This window comes from Exophiala aquamarina, assembly GCF_000709125.1.
Source record: "Exophiala aquamarina CBS 119918 chromosome Unknown aczIA-supercont1.18, whole genome shotgun sequence".
NCBI lineage: Eukaryota > Fungi > Ascomycota > Eurotiomycetes > Chaetothyriales > Herpotrichiellaceae > Exophiala > Exophiala aquamarina.
The window spans coordinates 392908-412069 of record NW_013550570.1 but is presented as its reverse complement, the minus strand read 5'-3'; the positions used below and the strand labels follow the sequence as shown (position 1 = coordinate 412069).

Here is a 19162-nt window from a genome sequence, read left to right as displayed (position 1 = left end):
AGCTAGACGTCGTCGAAGCTTTGACGGTGCCATGGATACAGTTCCCATATAGGCTGACGAGGCCTCAAACCAAAATAATTATCTCCTGTGTTGCTGACCCCAGCTTTCGTATGCTCTACATAGAGACCTGGTTTCATGCGGGCATTGTGGTTCTTCTTCGTGAACATGGGGCACCAATAGTTGGACTAGCCTCTTTCTAGTATCGCTACATGGTATGAACGGCCGTTTCAGAACTTTATACAACATGCATGTAGTACTCGTAGTACTCGTACTGCTGATGTTCATGGCATGAGCGACGGCAGTTCCTCCAATCGTTGCTGAAGAGTGCTCACGGCTCGAACTGTTCGACCTCGTATTTCATTCTTTGTCTCAGACACCGGAAATGGGCCGAGATGAGATATCCGATTTGGGCTCCTGGTGTGGAGCAATAAACCCCTGAACCTTTGCGCCATTGGGCATTTTCGTTTCCACATCCAACCCCGGTAGAGCCGATGGCCGACGGCACTTGTTGATGCTTTTCGTCGCACCGCATGTCCATCTCAAGAGGTTCATGTTTGAGCTTTCTGTCCGCGGTCGACGGTCACTGCTAGTCATAGAGCCAGATAAATCCAAACTCTGTCCTGTATGGCAAACCAAAACGATATCAGCACGAGTACAGAGTAACATGACACTTCGGTCGAGCCTCGAGGATTTCTCCGTCAGAGTACAGTAGCATCGTCACTCCACGATGCAATCTCGCCTATTGAAGCGCCATCGGCCGCCGTCTCAGACCCTAGTCGACCATCCAGCATGATGACATCCGAAGGCGCCATGCTGTAATTGGGGTTAAATCCCTTTGAGGTCGTGCGAGATCTCATGGTATTTGTCCGCTTCTCAGAACTTGGCTATGAAACGTGAATCATTTCCCTACTGGCGCATTTCCTGTATCAACAAAGCATCAATAAGACCAGAAACACCATTGTTGCGGGCCTGGGAATCTCGTTGAACCCGGGGTCATGAGTGCATATTGTGGGAGTTCTTGATTGCGCCTGTTTCTTAACCAGGTCTACGCGGCCTTGATGCGGGCAGGAAGTCTGCTCCATCATGCCAGGCATGCGGTTGACTACCATTCCATCCGAATGTATCCAACCGCGGTGATGCCATCCACCTTGGCCGATCCCTCGATGGAAACAGCTTCTGCTACAACGGACGCAGGCTCAGACGACGCGCACGCCGTCTTCCTCTATCCTACCGGCGAACCAACAGTTAACAATATCGACACTGTTCAAGTGAGCTACGACACGATATGGCAGCATGCAAACCTTACTCTATACTGCGAGGTGGATAATGAAGATACATGGGCGATGGCGACAATTAACATGAGTATGCAGAACGTGGCACCGTGAGATCTAACCAGCTGGCTGACATACCTTCAGTCAGTTCAGATGGCACTTATGCCATTGCGCCTATTCAAGCGGAAATGGATATTCCCAATTTCCCAGCATCTTGCCATTTTATGATCGAGGATGCGAACAATCATGCCGATGCAGTCACTGGGGCTGGATTCACCATGGTAAGCACAAAAGGTGTTGCATCGACATATGCACTCCAGGCAACCGTTGCAGCGCCTTCAGCAACACATACTGGAAGTGGCGCAAGACCTACGGTAGACGCAAGCTCGACCACGGGCACCGCATCCCCGACCGGAGGAGAAGGGACATCGAACCTCACTGGATCAAGCGCAGCGCAAACAGGAGTGGCACCGGCTTCATCGGGAGGCCTGAGTCCAGGTGCGAAAGGTGGTCTTGCGATTGGAATCATCGCTGCTGTGTTAGCGGTGTTAGCCGGCGTCTTTCTCTTCTTTAGGAGATCGAGGAAACAAATGCAGAGGCTTGACAGCACTGCTCGAACCAGTCCCACGGAAAAAGCAGCGGCGGCGAGCGGCGCTCCGCAAATCAACACACAACCCACCGAGAGGAAATCGAAGCAAGAACCAATAGCGTCTCCAATTTTTCAATCAGAGCCAAACAACAGGAATTCCGAGGATTGGAGGCGGTTCTTCGGCAGCGCCATGTCGAGGCGAGGGCCTACCGCTCTATGACACAATGCACTGAAGCGTTCATACTTGCCTGTATAATTTTCTAATCTGGCGAAAGTGAGCAGCTTGGTTGATTGTCTATATAATGATGTATGTCGAATTGCAAGCTGGTACCGAGTTACGACAAAGACGAGACCATAATTTCTATCTATCTCTGACGAGGTTCCTGGAGAGCGCGATATCACGTGTGCTACTAATCACGTGCCAAGGTATCTTCGTCCAACGCGGTGAGCCTCCACAAACCTCTTCCGCTTGGACGAGGCTTCTTCTTGCTTCTTCTCCCGTGTACGAATCTGACATTATCCAACATGCCGCCCCCTTCGAGGCTCCCATTTGCTACGTTCAACCAGTCGTCTCTTTGGGTTGGTCCCCTTTATTGGCAGCCTTGCCGCAAACGGTTGCTCGACTTGCAAGATGCAAGGACACAAATTGCAACAAAGGAGATTGGCCGCATGCATACTCTTCTTAGATACCCTTCTACCAACATGAGGTTCTCATCAACAAGACAATTTGACTAATCGTGAAGATACATTAAGTCCGAATATAGCTGTGGTGGGTTTGCCTTGCCGCCCTTGCTCATTGTTCGTTTTGCCGCACCCATCCATTGACAAGGACCGAAAACGTGAAGAAACGACTATTCAAGCTTCATTTCTATTGTTTTCTCTCAGTGCCTTTGTGCTACAATGTCTCTACCACCTTGCTCACCCCTGCTCTATTTTTACAAACCACTGCTCCTATCATGCCTCTTCCAGATTGACATTGTTTTTTCCCTCACCCAAAACCTGCCTCATTTGACGACCCGTAATGGCCGTAAGAAAGAGAGGCAAGCAGCCTGCTGCCAAACCAGTGAAACTCCCAACGCCTGTCCAGTCAAAAGAACCAACCCCAACAGCGCGACAACGCAAAACAACTCCAGCAGCCTCTGGAAGCAGAGCACCTTCAGTACCGAGGGAAACTCGAGCAGTTTCAGCGTCCCGGTCAAACAAAGCCAATTCCTCGGCCTCACTGGCCAACCGACTGCTCGCAGGTGCGAGCGGGGACAGGAGGAACACTCAAAAACAACCGCGAGCTGACAATGAGCATGCACATGACTTGAGTTCCATACCAGAAGAACCAGGTGAAGAGCAGAATGCACATGACCAGCAGAATGATCAGCAAATATCAATCGACGAAAGACTCGCAAGCCCGACAAACTCGGAGGGACCTGAGTTTGAGGACGTGTCGGATGTCGATGAAGACGACGTGGAGGCTGCGAGAGGTTCCCGTGTCCCCCCTGGCTTCTCTAATGACAGGGGATTCCTGTGCTATCGGAACTCGCTACTAGTGGTGCTGTTACATAGCACAAGGATTGTACAATGGATCAAGAATAGGTATCTGCCCCAGCTTGTTCGCACAGGCTTGGAACTCGTCAGTTACGATTCGTTGGTTAGAGCAGGTGACAAGGAACACCCATTGTGGCCTGATAATAGCAACGTCAGAAAGGTGTCCCAAATAAAATACACAGATGTCCTTTTTGAGTTTAAGTATCTCTATCATGATTATTGGGCCCCCACAAAATCGAACAAAAGACAGGCTCGGGTGGATGCCGCAATGAAAAGGTTTTGGAGCTATCTCAAGGAGGTCTGTTTGGTATATAAATCAGAGGAAGATAATGATTCAGAAAATCCTCGCTCATGGGAATTCAAGGGTCAACAAGACCCCGCTGAACTCCTTCGCTGGCTTATTGAGGTTGCCCAGGACCAGCGAAGGCGTCTTTTCGCTGGAGTGGAAGCCCCGATGCTTCCAAAATCCGAACAACACCAGCTCGACGTTCTTCGCAGCTTGAATATCGAGAACTTGCTTGGTTTCAAGAAGACAGTGAGGAGGAACTGCGTCTATTGCAATCGAGCTACAAGTGCCAAGCGCCGAAGCAAGGGATTGGAACGTGACACAGTCTGGACACTCACTGTATGCTTCCCGACGGGGAAAAAAGGAAAAGTCGAACCCAAAGTTGACCTTTATGATTGCATGCGACGGAGTCTAAAATCGGAAACTAGTGAGCTCAACTGTGGTCGGGAAGCCTGCAGCGAGAAAGCCAAGGCCGACAAGTTAGCCGTTGATGCACTATTCCAGGTAGAAGAGGAAGAGATATACAAGCGTGTTAAAACCCAAAGAGGGCAAGAAACAGACTTGCAAAAGTGCCGCGAACGGCGAAAAGAAAGGCTATACGAAATGCACAATTACGAGGGTTATACATGGAACAAACTCGCAAAGCTGCCGGAGGTTCTCTTCTTGTCGCTTACCCGGTTTCTTTCTTCGGTTTCGAAAAAAGAAAAGGTCATAGTGCAGATTCCCGAAGAGGTTGATCTACGAGCTTTGGTCGAACATAGGACACCCGTACCGTCAGAGACAAAATACCGTCTAGTGGGTATTTCAAACCATAGTGGCGATACTACATTTTCAGGTCATTATATTGCCCAGACGCTCAAGGACGGGAGGTTGTCCGAATTCAACGACAGGATCGTCTCCGAGACAGACTTGGAAGCCGTCATAGAGGAACAAAGGAGTAGGAAGAAGAACCCTTTCACTCCGTATCTCCTCATGTACGAGAAGGTACCATTCTGCGATGCCAACAATGGCACTAAAGATGACACCAAAGATAAAAACAAAGAGGATCCCACGAACACAGCCAATCAAGAAGGTGGCGGAGGCGATGTCCGTGTCCATGGTGAGATGCCAATTCCAGTGCAAGCGCTCGCTCGTGCCTTCGCAAATGAAACAGCCACCGCCCTTCAAATAACAAAGACTGCTTCCGACCCTGGACTTGATCAATGGCACATTGCTGTGGAGGTGGCCATCAACAATACGAGGGTCGAGTTCCCAACATTCGTGATCAAAAAGAACGCGAATATCGACGTCCGCTCGGCCAAGATCGATCTGACCTTGAAGGACAGCCAGAGCAGCATTCGTCTTGCGGCAAGACGCGAAGATGACCGTGTTGACAGTCAAAATCAGAAACGGGCTACTCCCGACCGCGACGACAATGACAATCTGGATCCACCAACGAAACGCCGAAAATCACAGGAATCCGAGTCAAAGCGGTCGAGCCCCAATACCAGAAAAGCGACTCCCAGCTCTAAACCGCGCAGTCCAAAGTCGAGCCGAAAGACAAACCCCGGCTCCAGACAAGGCAGTCCAAGCACAGGCCATCCAATGCCAAATAACTCTGTAGAAGGCCTTGGAATCCCTAAGCGGAGCAAAAGCAGGTCCAGATCAGTTCAACGCCTCAGCGAAAACCAGTTGTCGAAGCCCGAAGCCGCGACGTTAGGAGAACAGAGCCTGACAAATGCTCAGATTCCCGGGCTCGGAGATTCGGGAAAGAAGAGCAGCAACAGCGACGGCCTGGATTCACTTTTCAACGATCCTCCCTTAGAGCCTCCAGACGCTGAGGAGAATGGGCATGCTGATAGACAGAAAGAGGTCCGGAAAATGTTTGAGAAGGGCACACCGTTGGAGGAGTTGAGGCAGAAGAGCCTCGACCCGACACCGAAGGTCAAGGCCACTGCGCAGCCCACAGTCGGCAGGATTACGCGGGCGATGTCGCTTACGAGGAACTGGTAGATGACCGCCTGACGAGCAGGTAGGTGTTCAAGCGGTCCACCACTTGGCTGGTTTTCGACGTGCCTCGATGAGGTCATATTCATGTGACGGAGGATGCGGAGAGGTCTTATGGATGGCGGGATCCTGGATGCAGGAGAGGGCGGATGATATGGACGACATGGCTGAAGATCAAAAGAATAATTAAGGAGACAACGGGCCGGACGCCATGGGCAATCTTTGGAGGCTTGTTGGTTATTCTTCGTTTAGGGTTCATGGCATTTTTCAGATAACTGGGACCAATCTTCAGTTGGACTATCGATCATACATGACATATTAGCTACCGTTCAATTTCTCCTTGGAGAACGCGAACGAGACCTTGAACGTGACCGGCGCCGACGGTGATGGTGAGAGTCCCGAGTATGATGGGAATCGCTCCGGCGATGGCTGCGTCGGCGGTGGCCGTCCTTCCCAGGATGCTTCGTATACCCTTCGTCAAGGTTGAATCCGTCGAGGCTTTCCGTGTCATCATCATTGGCTTTACCAGCATCGGAGCCTGAATGTCTCTCTTCATAGGCTCGGTGTTTACGAGAGGGCCGCTTCTCAACGTCTCTCTGCCGACCTCCGGACCGTTTCTTCCGCTTCTGCCGTGCTAAGTCCTCGACCTCTCGCAAATCACGCTCCCGCTGCTCTTTCCACTCTTTGCGTTGTTGCTCTGATTCACGAAGCCTTTTAACGCCTTGCTTCATGATCGCGAGAGGGTCGTTTGCCGAGGCGCGGGCTGCTTGGCGTTGTTGACCTCGCGGCGATGTCAAGCCCCATGGCTCCCTGGAGGGCAGGGATGGGGTGTTCTTGTTCGCGAGGCTGTACCACGGAGCATCGCTTGCTTTCCGGCCATAGGCAGCTGCGTCGGAGAGGTAGAAGTGCGATGGGTTTTCGCCAGGCGGTAGGGTTTTACGTCGAGGTCGGTCTGGTTGCTCTGGGACGGGGAATAATGAGATGTGGCCGTCGGAATCGGTGATAGAGTGGTTTCGAGACTTCGCAATATTACATGGAGAATGATCCTTTGAGAGAGATGTGCTCGGCAAGTTCTGCACTTGTGCCTGAGCAAGCCGGATGTCTCGATCGGTATCATCTTCACCTGGAAATTTGCGTTTCTTCGATGCTCGGTGTTTCGCAGACTCTTGGTAGTCGCGGTGGTCCAAGTCTCGCTTTGGCGATGCTGAGTCTCGTTCAGCATGTTCTCTCTCTCCTCGCAACGCGGCTATTCTGTCTGCTGCTTCATCTTGTCTATGGCGGCGTTCTTGCTCTTGCTCTTGCTTCTGGGCCTCGGCCTCGTCGCGCTGTACGCGTGCGATGTTTGCGGGATTATAGACGTTCCACGATTTCTTGCCGAGGAGGTGGAGCGGCATGATGAAAGGAGAGTTTCACGTGAGGAGGGGGCAGGAGGGATGAAGCATGCCGCTGACTGGATGGAAAGAAAGCTACCGAACGGGCACTCGGCGAAGAGATGCGCGCGTGACTCCCGTCGCCTGAGAGCAATAAGAAGAAATGGGTAATTTGTACAAGACGAAAGGGCGAATGCAAGGCTGGCTCGGAGAACGTGTGACTCGAGGCTGATAGGTGGAAATGACGTAGGATCTTGGCAAATGCAGCCTTGCGAGTGTCAGCCTTGCGCATCTCGGCCTTGTTGTACTGGCCCGACAGGCTACAACGTAACCAAAACGTAAAAGCTGAAAAGGGCGATGCAGCAAAGACCAACCTGTTCTTTCGTCCATGCTTGATCTGCGAGAATCACCTAGCCATCGAAAACCCCCATGGTACAGAGTAACCTATCACTAGATATTTGAGTTTAAAGCGGCATGGGTATCTCGACCAAAGCATACCTGCGTTGCGATATGTGTCACATGACTCCTTGCTGACGAGGCCGGCGCCCGGTACACTTGTCTCTTTGGGAACGCCATGACATCCCCCTCTGTTTAGGCTTCATGCATCGCCCCTTCCCCAAGAACCTACAAAGTAAGTTGGGGCAGGAACCTACAAAAGCCACCCAGGTAGAATTCTATGCAGCATCATATGGGCGAACTGATTTTGTAGCGCGTTATCTCTCTCAGAACACCCTGGCTTCTTCTCGGTTTCGGCACTTCCTCAGAATCTCCAAGCACAAATTACCAAACCTGCGCCAGAACCTACACCCGCTTCAGCGACTTTCCTCCTGTCCTGTTTCACCGGTGTTTGGAGAACCTCAGCTCATTCCAACCTCACACCTGCACAAACACCCTTCCTGTTCCTCTAAAGTCCCCAAAGACACTCCTTAAAATGTCATTCCTCAATAGAAACAACTTGTTCGGCGGCGGTGGCGGTGGTAGCGGCGGACCACCTCAGAGGGATCCATATGGGCAAGCACCCTCTCCCAGCCGGCGCCCTCCCGGAGGCTATGGAGGCGGTGGAGGAGGAGGACCATACGATACTCCCATGAGTGGTGGCGGGGGTGGTGGTTATGATTATCCACGACAGCCACCTGGCTACGGACCTGGACCTGGCCAAGGTCTGCCTGCGAGAAATCCGCCCCCACGGCAGCAAGGTCACCAGCAAAACCCAAGCAGAGGAGGTGGTGGAGGCCACGGCCAGCTCCTGACTTTGCAGCCTGCCAAGAGTCCAGATAACACGTACACCTTCCGCAATCTAGTTGCGGTATCTACACGAGATGTTCCTTCATCTAGGGATGGCTCGGACATTCTCCTGCTTGTCAACCAGGCGTATGTTGTCTCCGCTCGACCGCTGGACAACTTCCCCCCGGGCACAATCGGTCTCTCCGAACCTCAAAGATCATGGATGGGTGTTGCCTTGACGGATCAGATCCAGGTTGAAGTTTATGACCCCTTTGCGGATGGAAATCAAGCATATATCGCTTCTGCAGACGTCGAAATTGGATTCGCTAGCACGCGAAAAATTGTCGAGACCCCATACGACCAGGATGAATTGGCCAAGGAAGTTACGAGGGTAAGTCGCTCTCCGTGCCAGAGAAGTTCAGACACTGACATACCTTCCACAGTTATTCAGCAATCAGATGTTTGCCCCAGGTCAAAGGTTCCTGATGGATCTTAGAAGTGTTCCTCTCAACCTGGTCATTAAAACCGTTCAACTTGCAGATCTGAGTGAAAAGGGCGCTGCCACTACCTCTGATCCTCGAGCCAGAGGAATTCTCACACCGCAATCCCAGATCAACTTTTTTAAAGACACAAAAACAGCCATAAACCTCAAGGCGTCTTCTCGGCGGCCCGCGGCCAACTCCATTATCGCTCCTGACTTCAAGTTTGAGGATATGGGTATTGGTGGTCTCGATAGTGAATTTGTCACCATATTTCGAAGGGCATTTGCCAGTCGCGTTTTCCCACCCGGGCTGGTAGAAAAGCTCGGCATCCAGCACGTCAAGGGAATTTTACTATATGGCCCTCCTGGTACGGGCAAAACACTCATTGCTCGACAAATCGGCAAGATGCTGAATGCTCGAGAACCCAAGGTCATCAATGGTCCTGAAGTACTCAACAAGTACGTTGGACAGTCAGAGGAAAATGTTCGGAAACTCTTTGCAGACGCCGAAAAGGAGTACAAGGAGAAAGGAGATGAATCCGGTCTTCACACCATCATTTTTGACGAACTCGATGCAGTGTGCAAACAAAGAGGCAGTGGCGCTGGCGGTGGTACGGGTGTGGGCGACAGCGTTGTCAATCAGTTGCTATCCAAACTAGATGGTGTCGACCAACTCAACAATATCCTTCTAATCGGCATGACCAATCGGAAGGATATGATCGATGATGCCTTGCTGCGTCCCGGGCGTCTGGAACTCCATATGGAAATCTCGCTACCTGACGAGTTTGGGAGATCACAAATCCTTAAAATCCACACCAAACGCATGCTAGAGAATGGCGTACTTGATACTGATGTTGATGTTATGGAACTGGCTCAGAAGACGAAGAACTTTTCCGGTGCAGAAATTGGAGGCTTGGTTAAATCAGCCACCTCCTTCGCGTTTAGCAGGCATATCAAAGTCGGCACCATGGCCGGTATAACTGATGATGTGGCCGATATGAAGGTCAAGCGAGATGACTTCATCAACGCTCTCGACGAGGTGAAGCCCGCCTTTGGCGTTTCGGAAGAGGAATTGACCCGTTGTGTCCAAGGCGGAATAATACACTTCTCGCCGCAGATCAAGGAAGTGCTCGACGAAGGTAGATTGTTCGTGGAACAAGTCCGCCATCCCGACTCTACTTCAACTTTCTCTGTTTGCCTTCATGGGCCCTCGGGGTCCGGTAAGACGGCTTTGGCAGCCAAAATTGCTATCGACTCGGGCTATCCTTTCATCAAGTTAGTCAGCAACACGGATACCCTAGAGATGAATGAGCTCCAAAAGATCTCTTATTTGAGTCGGGTGTTTATGGATGCACATAAGAGTCCAGCAAGCGTCGTCGTCATTGATGACATTGAGGAGTTCTGCGAATGGACTCCTGTTGGACCTCGTTTCAGTAACCCAATCCTTAAGACCATGGTCGCACTACTGAGAAAGGCTCCACCCCCTGGGCGTAGTCTTCTTGTCCTGGTTACCTCGGCTGATAGGAGCGTTCTTCAGCAGCTGGATTTCTGGCGTCATTTCAACACCGACATCCCAGTCGGCAACGTGAGGACTTATCAGGAATTGGAGGTCATTATAAAGGAGTCAAGCGTGTTTACCGCCGCAGATACCGCCCGTGCTATTGCGGAGATCCGGGACACGACACGTAATAATGAGGTTGGGGTTGGCGTCAAGCACATACTCCAGGCGATCCAAACAGCCAGGAATGACACGGACATGGTATCTCGGTTTACTTCGACCCTCTCTAGAGCCATCGCAGAGAGAGGTGACAGTTATCATTAGCGCAGACATAAAGACAGAGTTAGAGTAGAATTGTATGATTTATGGCCTCGGGCACGAGCTGTCTAAATTGCTCTTCAGAATTAACGCACCGATGCTTCTTATCCGAAAACGAGCGAGCCACAGGCCTCGGTACAACACCGGGAATGAGGTGCGTCTGTAGGTATCGGTAGTTGATTTTCTGACATTGAGCTTCGCAGGGATATGCTTGGGAAGAACCCCAGTTCAGTATATATGGCGGGGACTCCAGTTCACGTGATTACATGAGGGGTGAGAGGGGCTTTACAACCGCCTTATATAATAATTTGACGTGGCACCACACTCACCCAGACACTCACCCACATTGTGAATGGGGTGGAGCTCATGTTCATAGACCCATCCGTCCCTCTGCATCCAATTGCTCCCATCTGAACTACCGTGTTTATTTTCTCTGTAGCTCCGAATGGAACAAGTCCTTGTACGCACCAACTAGTCATATCTTCAAGACCTTGAAACCAAATTCACATCCATCTCATCCAGCTTGAGAAAACCCACCACAAGTCCCAAGCAAACTTCTCGAATAGCCTTTTCGCTTCCCCACCCCCATGCGCTCGGGATAATACCCAGATTTCCAGAAGGCTGATGGGTGCTATTCGAGACTAGACCAACGGTAGACCCACAGCCACAGGTCACCAACGTAGTACTTAAGTTCTCACTGATGGACCGCCTCAAAATGGTTCTCAATCACATCTCTCCCTCGACATCATCATGGCCCCCTCCGCTGCCGATCCCAACTCAAGTACCTCGCCATCCCCATTTCCCCATGGCGTCTTCCACGCCAACGGTGCTCAGACCGACCCACCACTTCCCGCGTCCGACCCGACAATCGGATTCAAGCTAAATCATTTCATGCTGCGGATTCGAGAACCCAAACGTTCTTTGTATTTCTATATCAATCTCATGGGAATGCGGACAGTCTTTACCATGAATGTGGGCCCTTTCACCATCTATTATCTTGGATACCCCCAGACCGACGAGCACAGGGCCGATCTACCCAAGTTCGGCTTGGACACTGCCACAAATCTGCAGTCGACTCTGGGCTTGTTGGAATTGTACCATGTCCACGGTTCGGAGAAGCAGGAAGAAGGGTATTATCAGACTGGTAACGGCCCACCGAATCTGGGATTTGGACATCTGGGTTTCACCGTGCCGAGCGTCCCGAAGGCTTTGACGAGGCTGCGGGAAAACGGGGTGGAGGTTCTTAAGGATCTTGGTGTAGCAAATCTGCGATCTATTCCGATCTCAGAGTGGGAGAACGAAAATGGAGTCGGCCTGGAGGTTCCAGGTACTGGGACGGAAATTCATCCGGAATATAAGAAGGTTTTTGAGAAGATCGCCTTTGTCAAGGACCCCGTAAGTCTTTACTGCGCTTCCAAATTTTCCCTGCCTCTTGTGATGCTACATCTTTGTCCTGCTGCCGTAAAGTGGAGGCTCTATCATCACTAACTCTTTCGCAGGATGGGTACATTGTTGAACTTGTCCCACAGAATATTGATCCGTTGGATCCGTGACTTTTCTCTTTATATTTTCAAGACGGACCTGGTTGTGATGGACCTTGAAATGCCATGTGTATTCGTGGCAGGATCTTGTATGAGCTTTCTCGATTCATGAGAGCGGCAACCTGAAATTCCCTCTGTGAACACCCCTATGTTTGGAAGAATCGCAACTTTCCTTTGGATTATGGACTCTGTCCTTCGTGACGGCCACAAGTTGTCCGTCACCGTCTGTTGAGCAGATTAGAATTGTCATGTGAGGGCGCTTACAATCCTTATTTTTAACTCACCGAAATCAGCCATTTGCGAGACTTACACTTTTCTGGGACTTTCTATTACCAAGGCCGATCTTTGAGTTTCCCAATTTCCTGGTAAGAGATGACCCACTGTCCTCATGGTTCGTTGTTTAGTCCACCAGATTTCTCGCTGCCTGCGACTGCGCTTGTTATAGAATCAAGTGGAGCCGTTCGCATCTCTGTGGACTTATGCCGTACCCTACGCCGTCGCTCTAGTCATCTGTGAATTCGAATCCCCTTTGAGGCTGCGCAGATTCACGAGCTCAATGTTGGCTTCGATCATCCCATCTGCCCACAATGCACCTCTCAATCATCCAGTCCTTACGCGCATCTATTCTCCTCGATTGTTGTAGCCCAGCTCGGTAGCTGTGCTCGAGGGGTCCATGTCTTTACCACAGCTAAGATGGCTCAACTCACGGTTATGCGGGTGGAGATCCTCGAAAACATGGCCAAATATCTGGGCGCCAAAGGTCTCAAGGATATAAGGTCTACCTGCAACATTCTAAAATAAAAATTAACGAAAAGAGTATCAGTGCGGCGTCTCAAATATTCTTTCGAGGGCATGAGATTCCAACTACCATTCGATTCTCTGCCGCTTTGGCCAGATTTACAATGGCCAGAGACGGAGGGCTTCTTGCATGAGAACTTGGCATCTACTCAGGAATTGAGCCTAGGATAATACGGTGGCCGAACTTCTCCGCTGCGTACGTAATCAAGCTCTGTATATTTATATTGTATTCTTGTTGTCGAAATGGATTCTTAGGAACAGGATTATCTCAGGTGATATTTCTGTACAAAGTATTAGATAAGATGAGGTGTGCCTCTTGGTTTGAATGATATTCTTGTACTCCTATTTGATATTATACAGATGAGACTACTTCCTTACGGTCAATTCAGCTGATATTATCAGCGTCCGCGTGGGTAATCGGACTAGGACATGATGCCTGACTTAGTAGTTGTGTTAACCTCGGAGATGCAGCCTCGCCTCCCGTGGCGCAAGGCTGGTGGCGCTGTGGGGCAGTCTCATTCTTGCGGGGCAGATTGTGGGATTGATGCAGCGAGATTCTAGAATGGTGCATGTGAGAGGGGCAATTCCGGTATGGACGCAAGTTTCCCACAGGCAGCGTGCAACTTTTTGTCGGTATCATCACCTTGCCCGACCTGAAAATGCTGAGGGATTGGCTAGAGGATCTAGCCATCGTCAATACGCGAAACGAAACCGAGCAAGGCTGCTTCTCACGATGCCCGACAAACTCACTGTGCCGCCGTCCGAGAATACCGTGCGCGTCCGCATGATTGACTCCACCGCTCGATTCACGCTTCAAGCCGAGTCTTTCTTCGAGCCTAGCCAGCGAGGTCTGCAGTGTTACGAGGTCCCAGATGTGGCATTCCTAATCGACCATGAGCCCTCAGGCCGTGCCGTCATGTTTGATCTGGGTGTTCGGAAGGACTATTGGAATCTTCCCAAGGTGATGCTCCATCGATTGAGTACCGACATTATATCGAATGTTAAAATCGATTCTGATGTTCCTGATATCCTGCTTGAGAACGGCATTATGCTGGAGAAAATCTGTAAGTGGCATAGCGACAATTATCTCGTTCTCAACTGACTCCACCATTCCCTGGAATCCAGCCGCGGTGATATGGTCGCATTATCACTGGGATCACATCGGAGACATGTCATTATTTCCGTTTTCAACTTCCCTGGTGGTCGGGCCAGGATTCAAGGCTGCGCCGAATTTGTTGCCGGGGTATCCCCTTAAGGAAGATTCTCCTGTTTCTGCAAACGCCTTCACGGGACGAGATCTTGAAGAAATTGACTTTTCGCAATCAGAGTTGACAATCGGAGGATTTCGCGCCTTTGATTTCTTCTCGGACGGGTCATTCTATCTCCTCGGTTGGTCTCTCTTAATTTATAGAGCTATTATTGCGGTACTGATTCGTCATAGACACCCCAGGTCACTGTATTGGACACATCTGTGGGTTCGCTCGCACGTCTGTTGGCCCAGAGAGCTCTTTTGTGTTTCTTGGAGGAGACATTTGCCATTTCGCAGGCTGCTTCCGGCCGTCACCAGATTCTCCACTGCCGCCCATAATCCCTGCTGGTATCCTTGATGCGAATGACGACCACAGCGATCCGTTTCCAGCAACGACATTCACAAATAGCTACTCCGCCGCGAGGCCAGATGAAGATCCGCTATCAACTCCATTTTCGAAAATATCAACGATACCGACCTCGGCATTCGCATTCCCTGATGTTTCGCAACAGACTGTGGAAAAATTGATTGCATTCGACACATCTCCACAAGTACTAATATGCTTCGCCCACGATCAATCTCTGCCTCTGTTTCTGCCAACAATGAACACGAGCCCGAAGGAATGCCTGAATGATTGGCGATCAAAAGGGTTGAAAGAGCAATGTCATTGGGACTGGTTGAATATCCTCCCTACGGGCAAGTCATCGGGTCGGACGCCAGTCGTACAGGAGATGTGGAAAGATGGAAAGCCGTGGCCTGGGGGGAAAGATAAATTACGTGCTAAGAGTCGTGGCGAGGACGTTACAGAATTATAACACGTCCCGGCCTATTCATTTATAAGAGGTATCAAAATCCCTTTTTGTCTAACTCGGTCTGGTTCACATCCTCAATTCTGAGACTCTTTCCAGCGGCATGATCTAGATTCTGTAGATCCCGAAGCGTCCAAAGATTGCAAACTATTGGTGTTGCTGTTACGTACTAACTATACTTCAGATTCCTTTATCTTCGCCTATACGCCAGTTTCTCCCCTGCTGGAAGCTGAACGTGGCTCGACGCATCACACAGAATATCCATTTTCAATCACATTACGTCCAGTATCTCGTAAATCTGCACGTGAGGTGACGCCGGACGACAAGACAACCCTTTCCCCAATCCTCCCGAAACCATGGAAGTTCGGCTTGCATGACCCTCTCAAAAGCAAGGTTAGTCCGATAATTAGCTACCAAATCCAAATGAGCATCGAACGGCCAAGTAGCCCGTCATGGACTCAACCCGCCATCAATAGTGTACACTGCTCCGGTTATGAAGGTGGCGTCGTCACTCAATAGAAACGCAATTAAGGCTCCAACCTCTGCTGGTCTGCCAGCTCGACTGATTGGAGCCTCCGTGTTCTCGTTGCTCCCAACGCTGACTTGACTCGCTACACCTAACATTTTGGTGTCGATGCTTCCCCTAAACAATCAGGCTGTGGCTTTCAAATACGTGTGCAGAGGAAACTTACGGGGCAATTGCATTTACCCTTACATTGCGATGGCCATTCTCGGCGGCAGCAACTCGAGTGAGTCCAATAACACCATGCTTGCTGACACCATACGACAAACACTTCGCAATCCCCATCTTGCCTGCAACACTGGCAGTGTTCACGATAGACCCTCCGTCTTCAATATGCCGCAACTGCGCACGCTGACACGCCATCATGCCTCTCAAATTGATCGAGATAACCAAATCGAAATCTTCGTCGCTAACCTCATGTGCGCCCGTCTTCCCAAACTCCTTTCCTATAGTTCCGGCCAGGTTCACAGCCCCAGACAGCTTGGAAAAATATTCCACGGTCGAGGTTATCCATTTATCCACTTGGTTAGAGTCTGACACATTGACGACAATGGTAATAACATCGATGCCATACTTGTCAGATATATCTTTAGCAAGATCATCCAAAGCTTTTGCGTCGTTGTCAGCCAAGGACAGGTTTGCTCCTCTGGCAGCCAGGATATGAGCCGTTGCTGCCCCTATGCCTCCAGCTGCCCCGCTGACCGCGATGACTTTCCCTCTGAGAGACGTCATACTTCTACATGAAGAACCCCTCTATATCTAAAGTGTGAGCAGCTTCTAGAAGATTCGGTAATGACATACACTTAAACAATCTCTGGCAGGTCAAGAAGATGTAACAGTCCCGGATTCGGCGCTGCTAACCGTAGCAGAAGCAGTTCTTAAGCTGTAAGTACTATGTACCTAGGTCTTCGACCGATAGCCTCTGGATGGACAGCTCACTTACTTAGCATGATTCCGAAACTTGTGATGAACCATAAGTGGGTACGCCTGATACATAGCATCTCGTATCCTACCAAGGCAATCAAGATAACCTCTAGTCCCCCTAGAACCGCCCCGGAAATACAGCGGGCCGTCGAAGTCCCGCTTAGAGCGTCCTCCCTGGGTCTTGTTGGATGGGGTAAACCTGTAGTACTAGTTCAGGGGAAACTCAGGCTCATAGGACCTCCCCAGCCCTTCCACCACTGCACCACTCCATGATTTCTCCAGAGAGTCTTTATTTCCGAGTGTCTCCCCAGCATTGCCTTTCCATCCTCCGTCCCCACCAGGAAGTAAAAAATACGACGGTGGCTTGAGCTCTCCGGCATACACGGGATTCGAAAAAGCAGTACCCGATAAGTGAGAACTGCTAGGCGATATCGGAGCGCTGGGGTAGGAGTGTCAAGGCAGTCTGGGTGTTGTTCACGCCCTCCTGTAGCGTGAAAGACGTTCAGATCCGTCGCACGAACGAACCTGACGAACGTATTATTGCGCTGATTGTAATTTCATCAGGACATCCTACGCTGTTTCCGAGAAATAGTGCCGGAGTTTGTATGCTGTCTTCATTCAGGGGGACACGCTTCTACACATAACTTTTCATGCGTGCTATATTGGAGACTACAAACCACAAATGTAGATTCACATGAGGACAGAGGTAATACCAAAACACAGGCACCCTGCAGTGGCATAGAGCATTTTCAGGAGAGTAAAATTATAATGTCTCTGAAGGCTCTTGACGGAGAGATGAGACGGATATCGATGCAAGTGTATCATATACATCAACACAGTAAGCCATGTTAATTTCAGACCACCCATACTCCATCTTTACTTTCATGATCTTCAGAAAGAAACATAACCATCGAGCCGCGATCGAACAAATACTCCTCGTCTTTCTTCACAATCTCGCTGAAATCCGGATTAGATTGCCCCTTAAAGGAGTCAAACAGTTCCTTGTCAGAGTACCACACCTCCATTATGACATCGTAGCCGCCGCTCTTTGGGGTAGCTAATGGTGATGCTAGGCCCGCGAAAGGCTCCAAATATCGACGAGCGTAGCGTAGGACACCAGGATGAGATACGTGCTCCTCGAAGAGCTTGATATGGTGATTTTCGTAGTAGTCCTTAAATTCATCCATCGAGAGACCTGGCTTCCTTTTGAACAAGCCGACTACCTTAACCACGTTCGTCTTTTCAGCCTGGTGCGGCCGTTTAGCACTAAACTCACACGTGTTCGTTCGTACGGGGCGCTCAACCTACCAGTTTCTCCGCAACTTGAGTCATATTGCTGCGGTAATTCTTCAGGTGTAACGATTACGGTTGCTGATTTTTAAGCCTTGAAATTCGCACAAAAGCATTTTGTGCTATCCAATGATTTTGCGCGTCTTAAAAGAATCGCTTTGGTTTCAATGGTGAGAGACTACCTCGGAACCCCATCCCCATCTCGTGCCGTAAACCACGTCTTTAACGCCCGAAATGAGCCTCCTTAAAATGTCATGAGCAAGTTTGCCGCCAAATAACAACCACGCCAGGCAACTTGGCTGGCTTGTTATACTTGCAAATAAAATCCTCAGGACCACGCGACTGTTCAACGAATAGAAGACTGAGATCCATCGACATGTCAGACATTGGTGATCTTTCCGGCAAAGTTGCTCTTGTCACTGGTACCAGCTCCGGTGTGGGCAGGGCAGTGGCCGAAGCATACGCATCTGCCGGGGCATACATCGTCGCCGCAGACTTGACTCCGGCACCACCCAAAGCACCAGTCTATGCAGAGGCCATGAAGAAGGCGGGAATAGATAAGGTCACCCCAACCGTGGACTTGATCAACCAAAAGTACGCCTCCACGGGATCTTCACCTCGTGCAATATTCGTCCAGTGTAATGTGACAGACTCAAACTCCGTCAAGGACGCCGTTGCAGCTGCAGTCGAACGATACGGCCGCTTGGACATTATGGTAAACAATGCAGGGATATCTTCTGTGTTCAGGTCAAAGTCTTTCCTAGAAGGACAGCCTTGCAGAGCCCACGAAATGGACGATGAGGTCCTTGAAAAAGATTTGGCTGTCAACGTCCGAGGCGTATTCCTCGGTATCAAACACGCGGCAGCGCAGTTTTTGAAGCAATCGCCTCACTCCTCGGGCGATAGGGGCTGGATCGTGAACACGTGCAGCGTGAATGGGCTGGTTGGGTCCCCAGATTCAGCATCATACTGTGCCTCCAAAGGAGCGGTCCTGATGCTGACACGAGCTACGGCCTTGGACTACGCGAAAGACAGAATCCATATCAATTGTGTCGTTCCTTGTTGGGTACAAACGGCTATGCTGGAACCTGTCATGGGGCAGGACAGCTCACACGCTGACTCACAGACGGAGAAGATCGGTGGGATGCCTCCCTGGGGACGAATGGCACAACCTGAGGAAATTGCGAAAATGTACGTCTTCTTAGGGGGGCCAGGTAGCTCGTTTTGTACTGGCCAGGCATTTGTAGTCGACGGAGGGTATACAACGCAGTAGCCTTGCCTTGGTCTTACAAAATTGAATATTGAGGGCGACTATTCATTTTGCAATAGGCTAATCACTTTAGATAACTTGGGAAAATATTCCCAGGATCAAACTGAAAATATCTCTCACTACCTTATTTACCGAATAGTACGGGGGTTTGCAGATGGTGCATGAGTAATGCCATTAGGTCTTCAGAGCAGGGGCA

General features: G+C 50.3%; 9 protein-coding genes across 9 annotated transcripts; 6 read left to right on the top strand and 3 right to left on the bottom strand.

Annotated features, from left to right (window-relative positions):
* Positions 1-1136: 1136 nt before the first annotated feature.
* On the top strand, positions 1137-2080 carry A1O9_11622 (uncharacterized protein; the record flags this gene model as incomplete). Its single annotated transcript, XM_013399517.1, has 2 exons — positions 1137-1362; positions 1416-2080. 2 exons carry the CDS (start codon positions 1137-1139, stop codon positions 2078-2080), a joined length of 891 nt encoding a protein of 296 aa, XP_013254971.1.
* An 801-nt stretch (positions 2081-2881) lies between these two features.
* Positions 2882-5677, top strand: A1O9_11621 (uncharacterized protein; the record flags this gene model as incomplete). Its single annotated transcript, XM_013399516.1, has 1 exon — positions 2882-5677. The coding sequence occupies one exon, from the start codon at positions 2882-2884 to the stop codon at positions 5675-5677; it is 2796 nt and encodes a 931-aa protein (XP_013254970.1).
* A 323-nt stretch (positions 5678-6000) lies between these two features.
* Positions 6001-7065, bottom strand: A1O9_11620 (uncharacterized protein; the record flags this gene model as incomplete). The annotated part of the gene is made up of 1 exon (XM_013399515.1): positions 6001-7065. The coding sequence occupies one exon, from the start codon at positions 7063-7065 to the stop codon at positions 6001-6003; it is 1065 nt and encodes a 354-aa protein (XP_013254969.1).
* A 907-nt stretch (positions 7066-7972) lies between these two features.
* On the top strand, positions 7973-10568 carry A1O9_11619 (vesicle-fusing ATPase; the record flags this gene model as incomplete). Its single annotated transcript, XM_013399514.1, has 2 exons — positions 7973-8656; positions 8709-10568. The coding sequence occupies 2 exons, from the start codon at positions 7973-7975 to the stop codon at positions 10566-10568; spliced, it is 2544 nt and encodes an 847-aa protein (XP_013254968.1).
* A 744-nt stretch (positions 10569-11312) lies between these two features.
* A1O9_11618 (lactoylglutathione lyase) lies at positions 11313-12115 on the top strand (the record flags this gene model as incomplete). Its single annotated transcript, XM_013399513.1, has 2 exons — positions 11313-11957; positions 12062-12115. The coding sequence occupies 2 exons, from the start codon at positions 11313-11315 to the stop codon at positions 12113-12115; spliced, it is 699 nt and encodes a 232-aa protein (XP_013254967.1).
* Positions 12116-13634: 1519 nt separating this feature from the next.
* A1O9_11617 (uncharacterized protein) lies at positions 13635-14965 on the top strand (the record flags this gene model as incomplete). The annotated part of the gene is made up of 3 exons (XM_013399512.1): positions 13635-13965; positions 14027-14290; positions 14343-14965. 3 exons carry the CDS (start codon positions 13635-13637, stop codon positions 14963-14965), a joined length of 1218 nt encoding a protein of 405 aa, XP_013254966.1.
* A 444-nt stretch (positions 14966-15409) lies between these two features.
* On the bottom strand, positions 15410-16214 carry A1O9_11616 (uncharacterized protein; the record flags this gene model as incomplete). The annotated part of the gene is made up of 2 exons (XM_013399511.1): positions 15410-15602; positions 15652-16214. The coding sequence occupies 2 exons, from the start codon at positions 16212-16214 to the stop codon at positions 15410-15412; spliced, it is 756 nt and encodes a 251-aa protein (XP_013254965.1).
* Positions 16215-17260: 1046 nt separating this feature from the next.
* On the bottom strand, positions 17261-17738 carry A1O9_11615 (uncharacterized protein; the record flags this gene model as incomplete). The annotated part of the gene is made up of 2 exons (XM_013399510.1): positions 17261-17653; positions 17715-17738. The coding sequence occupies 2 exons, from the start codon at positions 17736-17738 to the stop codon at positions 17261-17263; spliced, it is 417 nt and encodes a 138-aa protein (XP_013254964.1).
* A 334-nt stretch (positions 17739-18072) lies between these two features.
* A1O9_11614 (uncharacterized protein) lies at positions 18073-18969 on the top strand (the record flags this gene model as incomplete). The annotated part of the gene is made up of 1 exon (XM_013399509.1): positions 18073-18969. One exon carries the CDS (start codon positions 18073-18075, stop codon positions 18967-18969), a length of 897 nt encoding a protein of 298 aa, XP_013254963.1.
* Between the last annotated feature and the right edge of the window lie 193 nt (positions 18970-19162).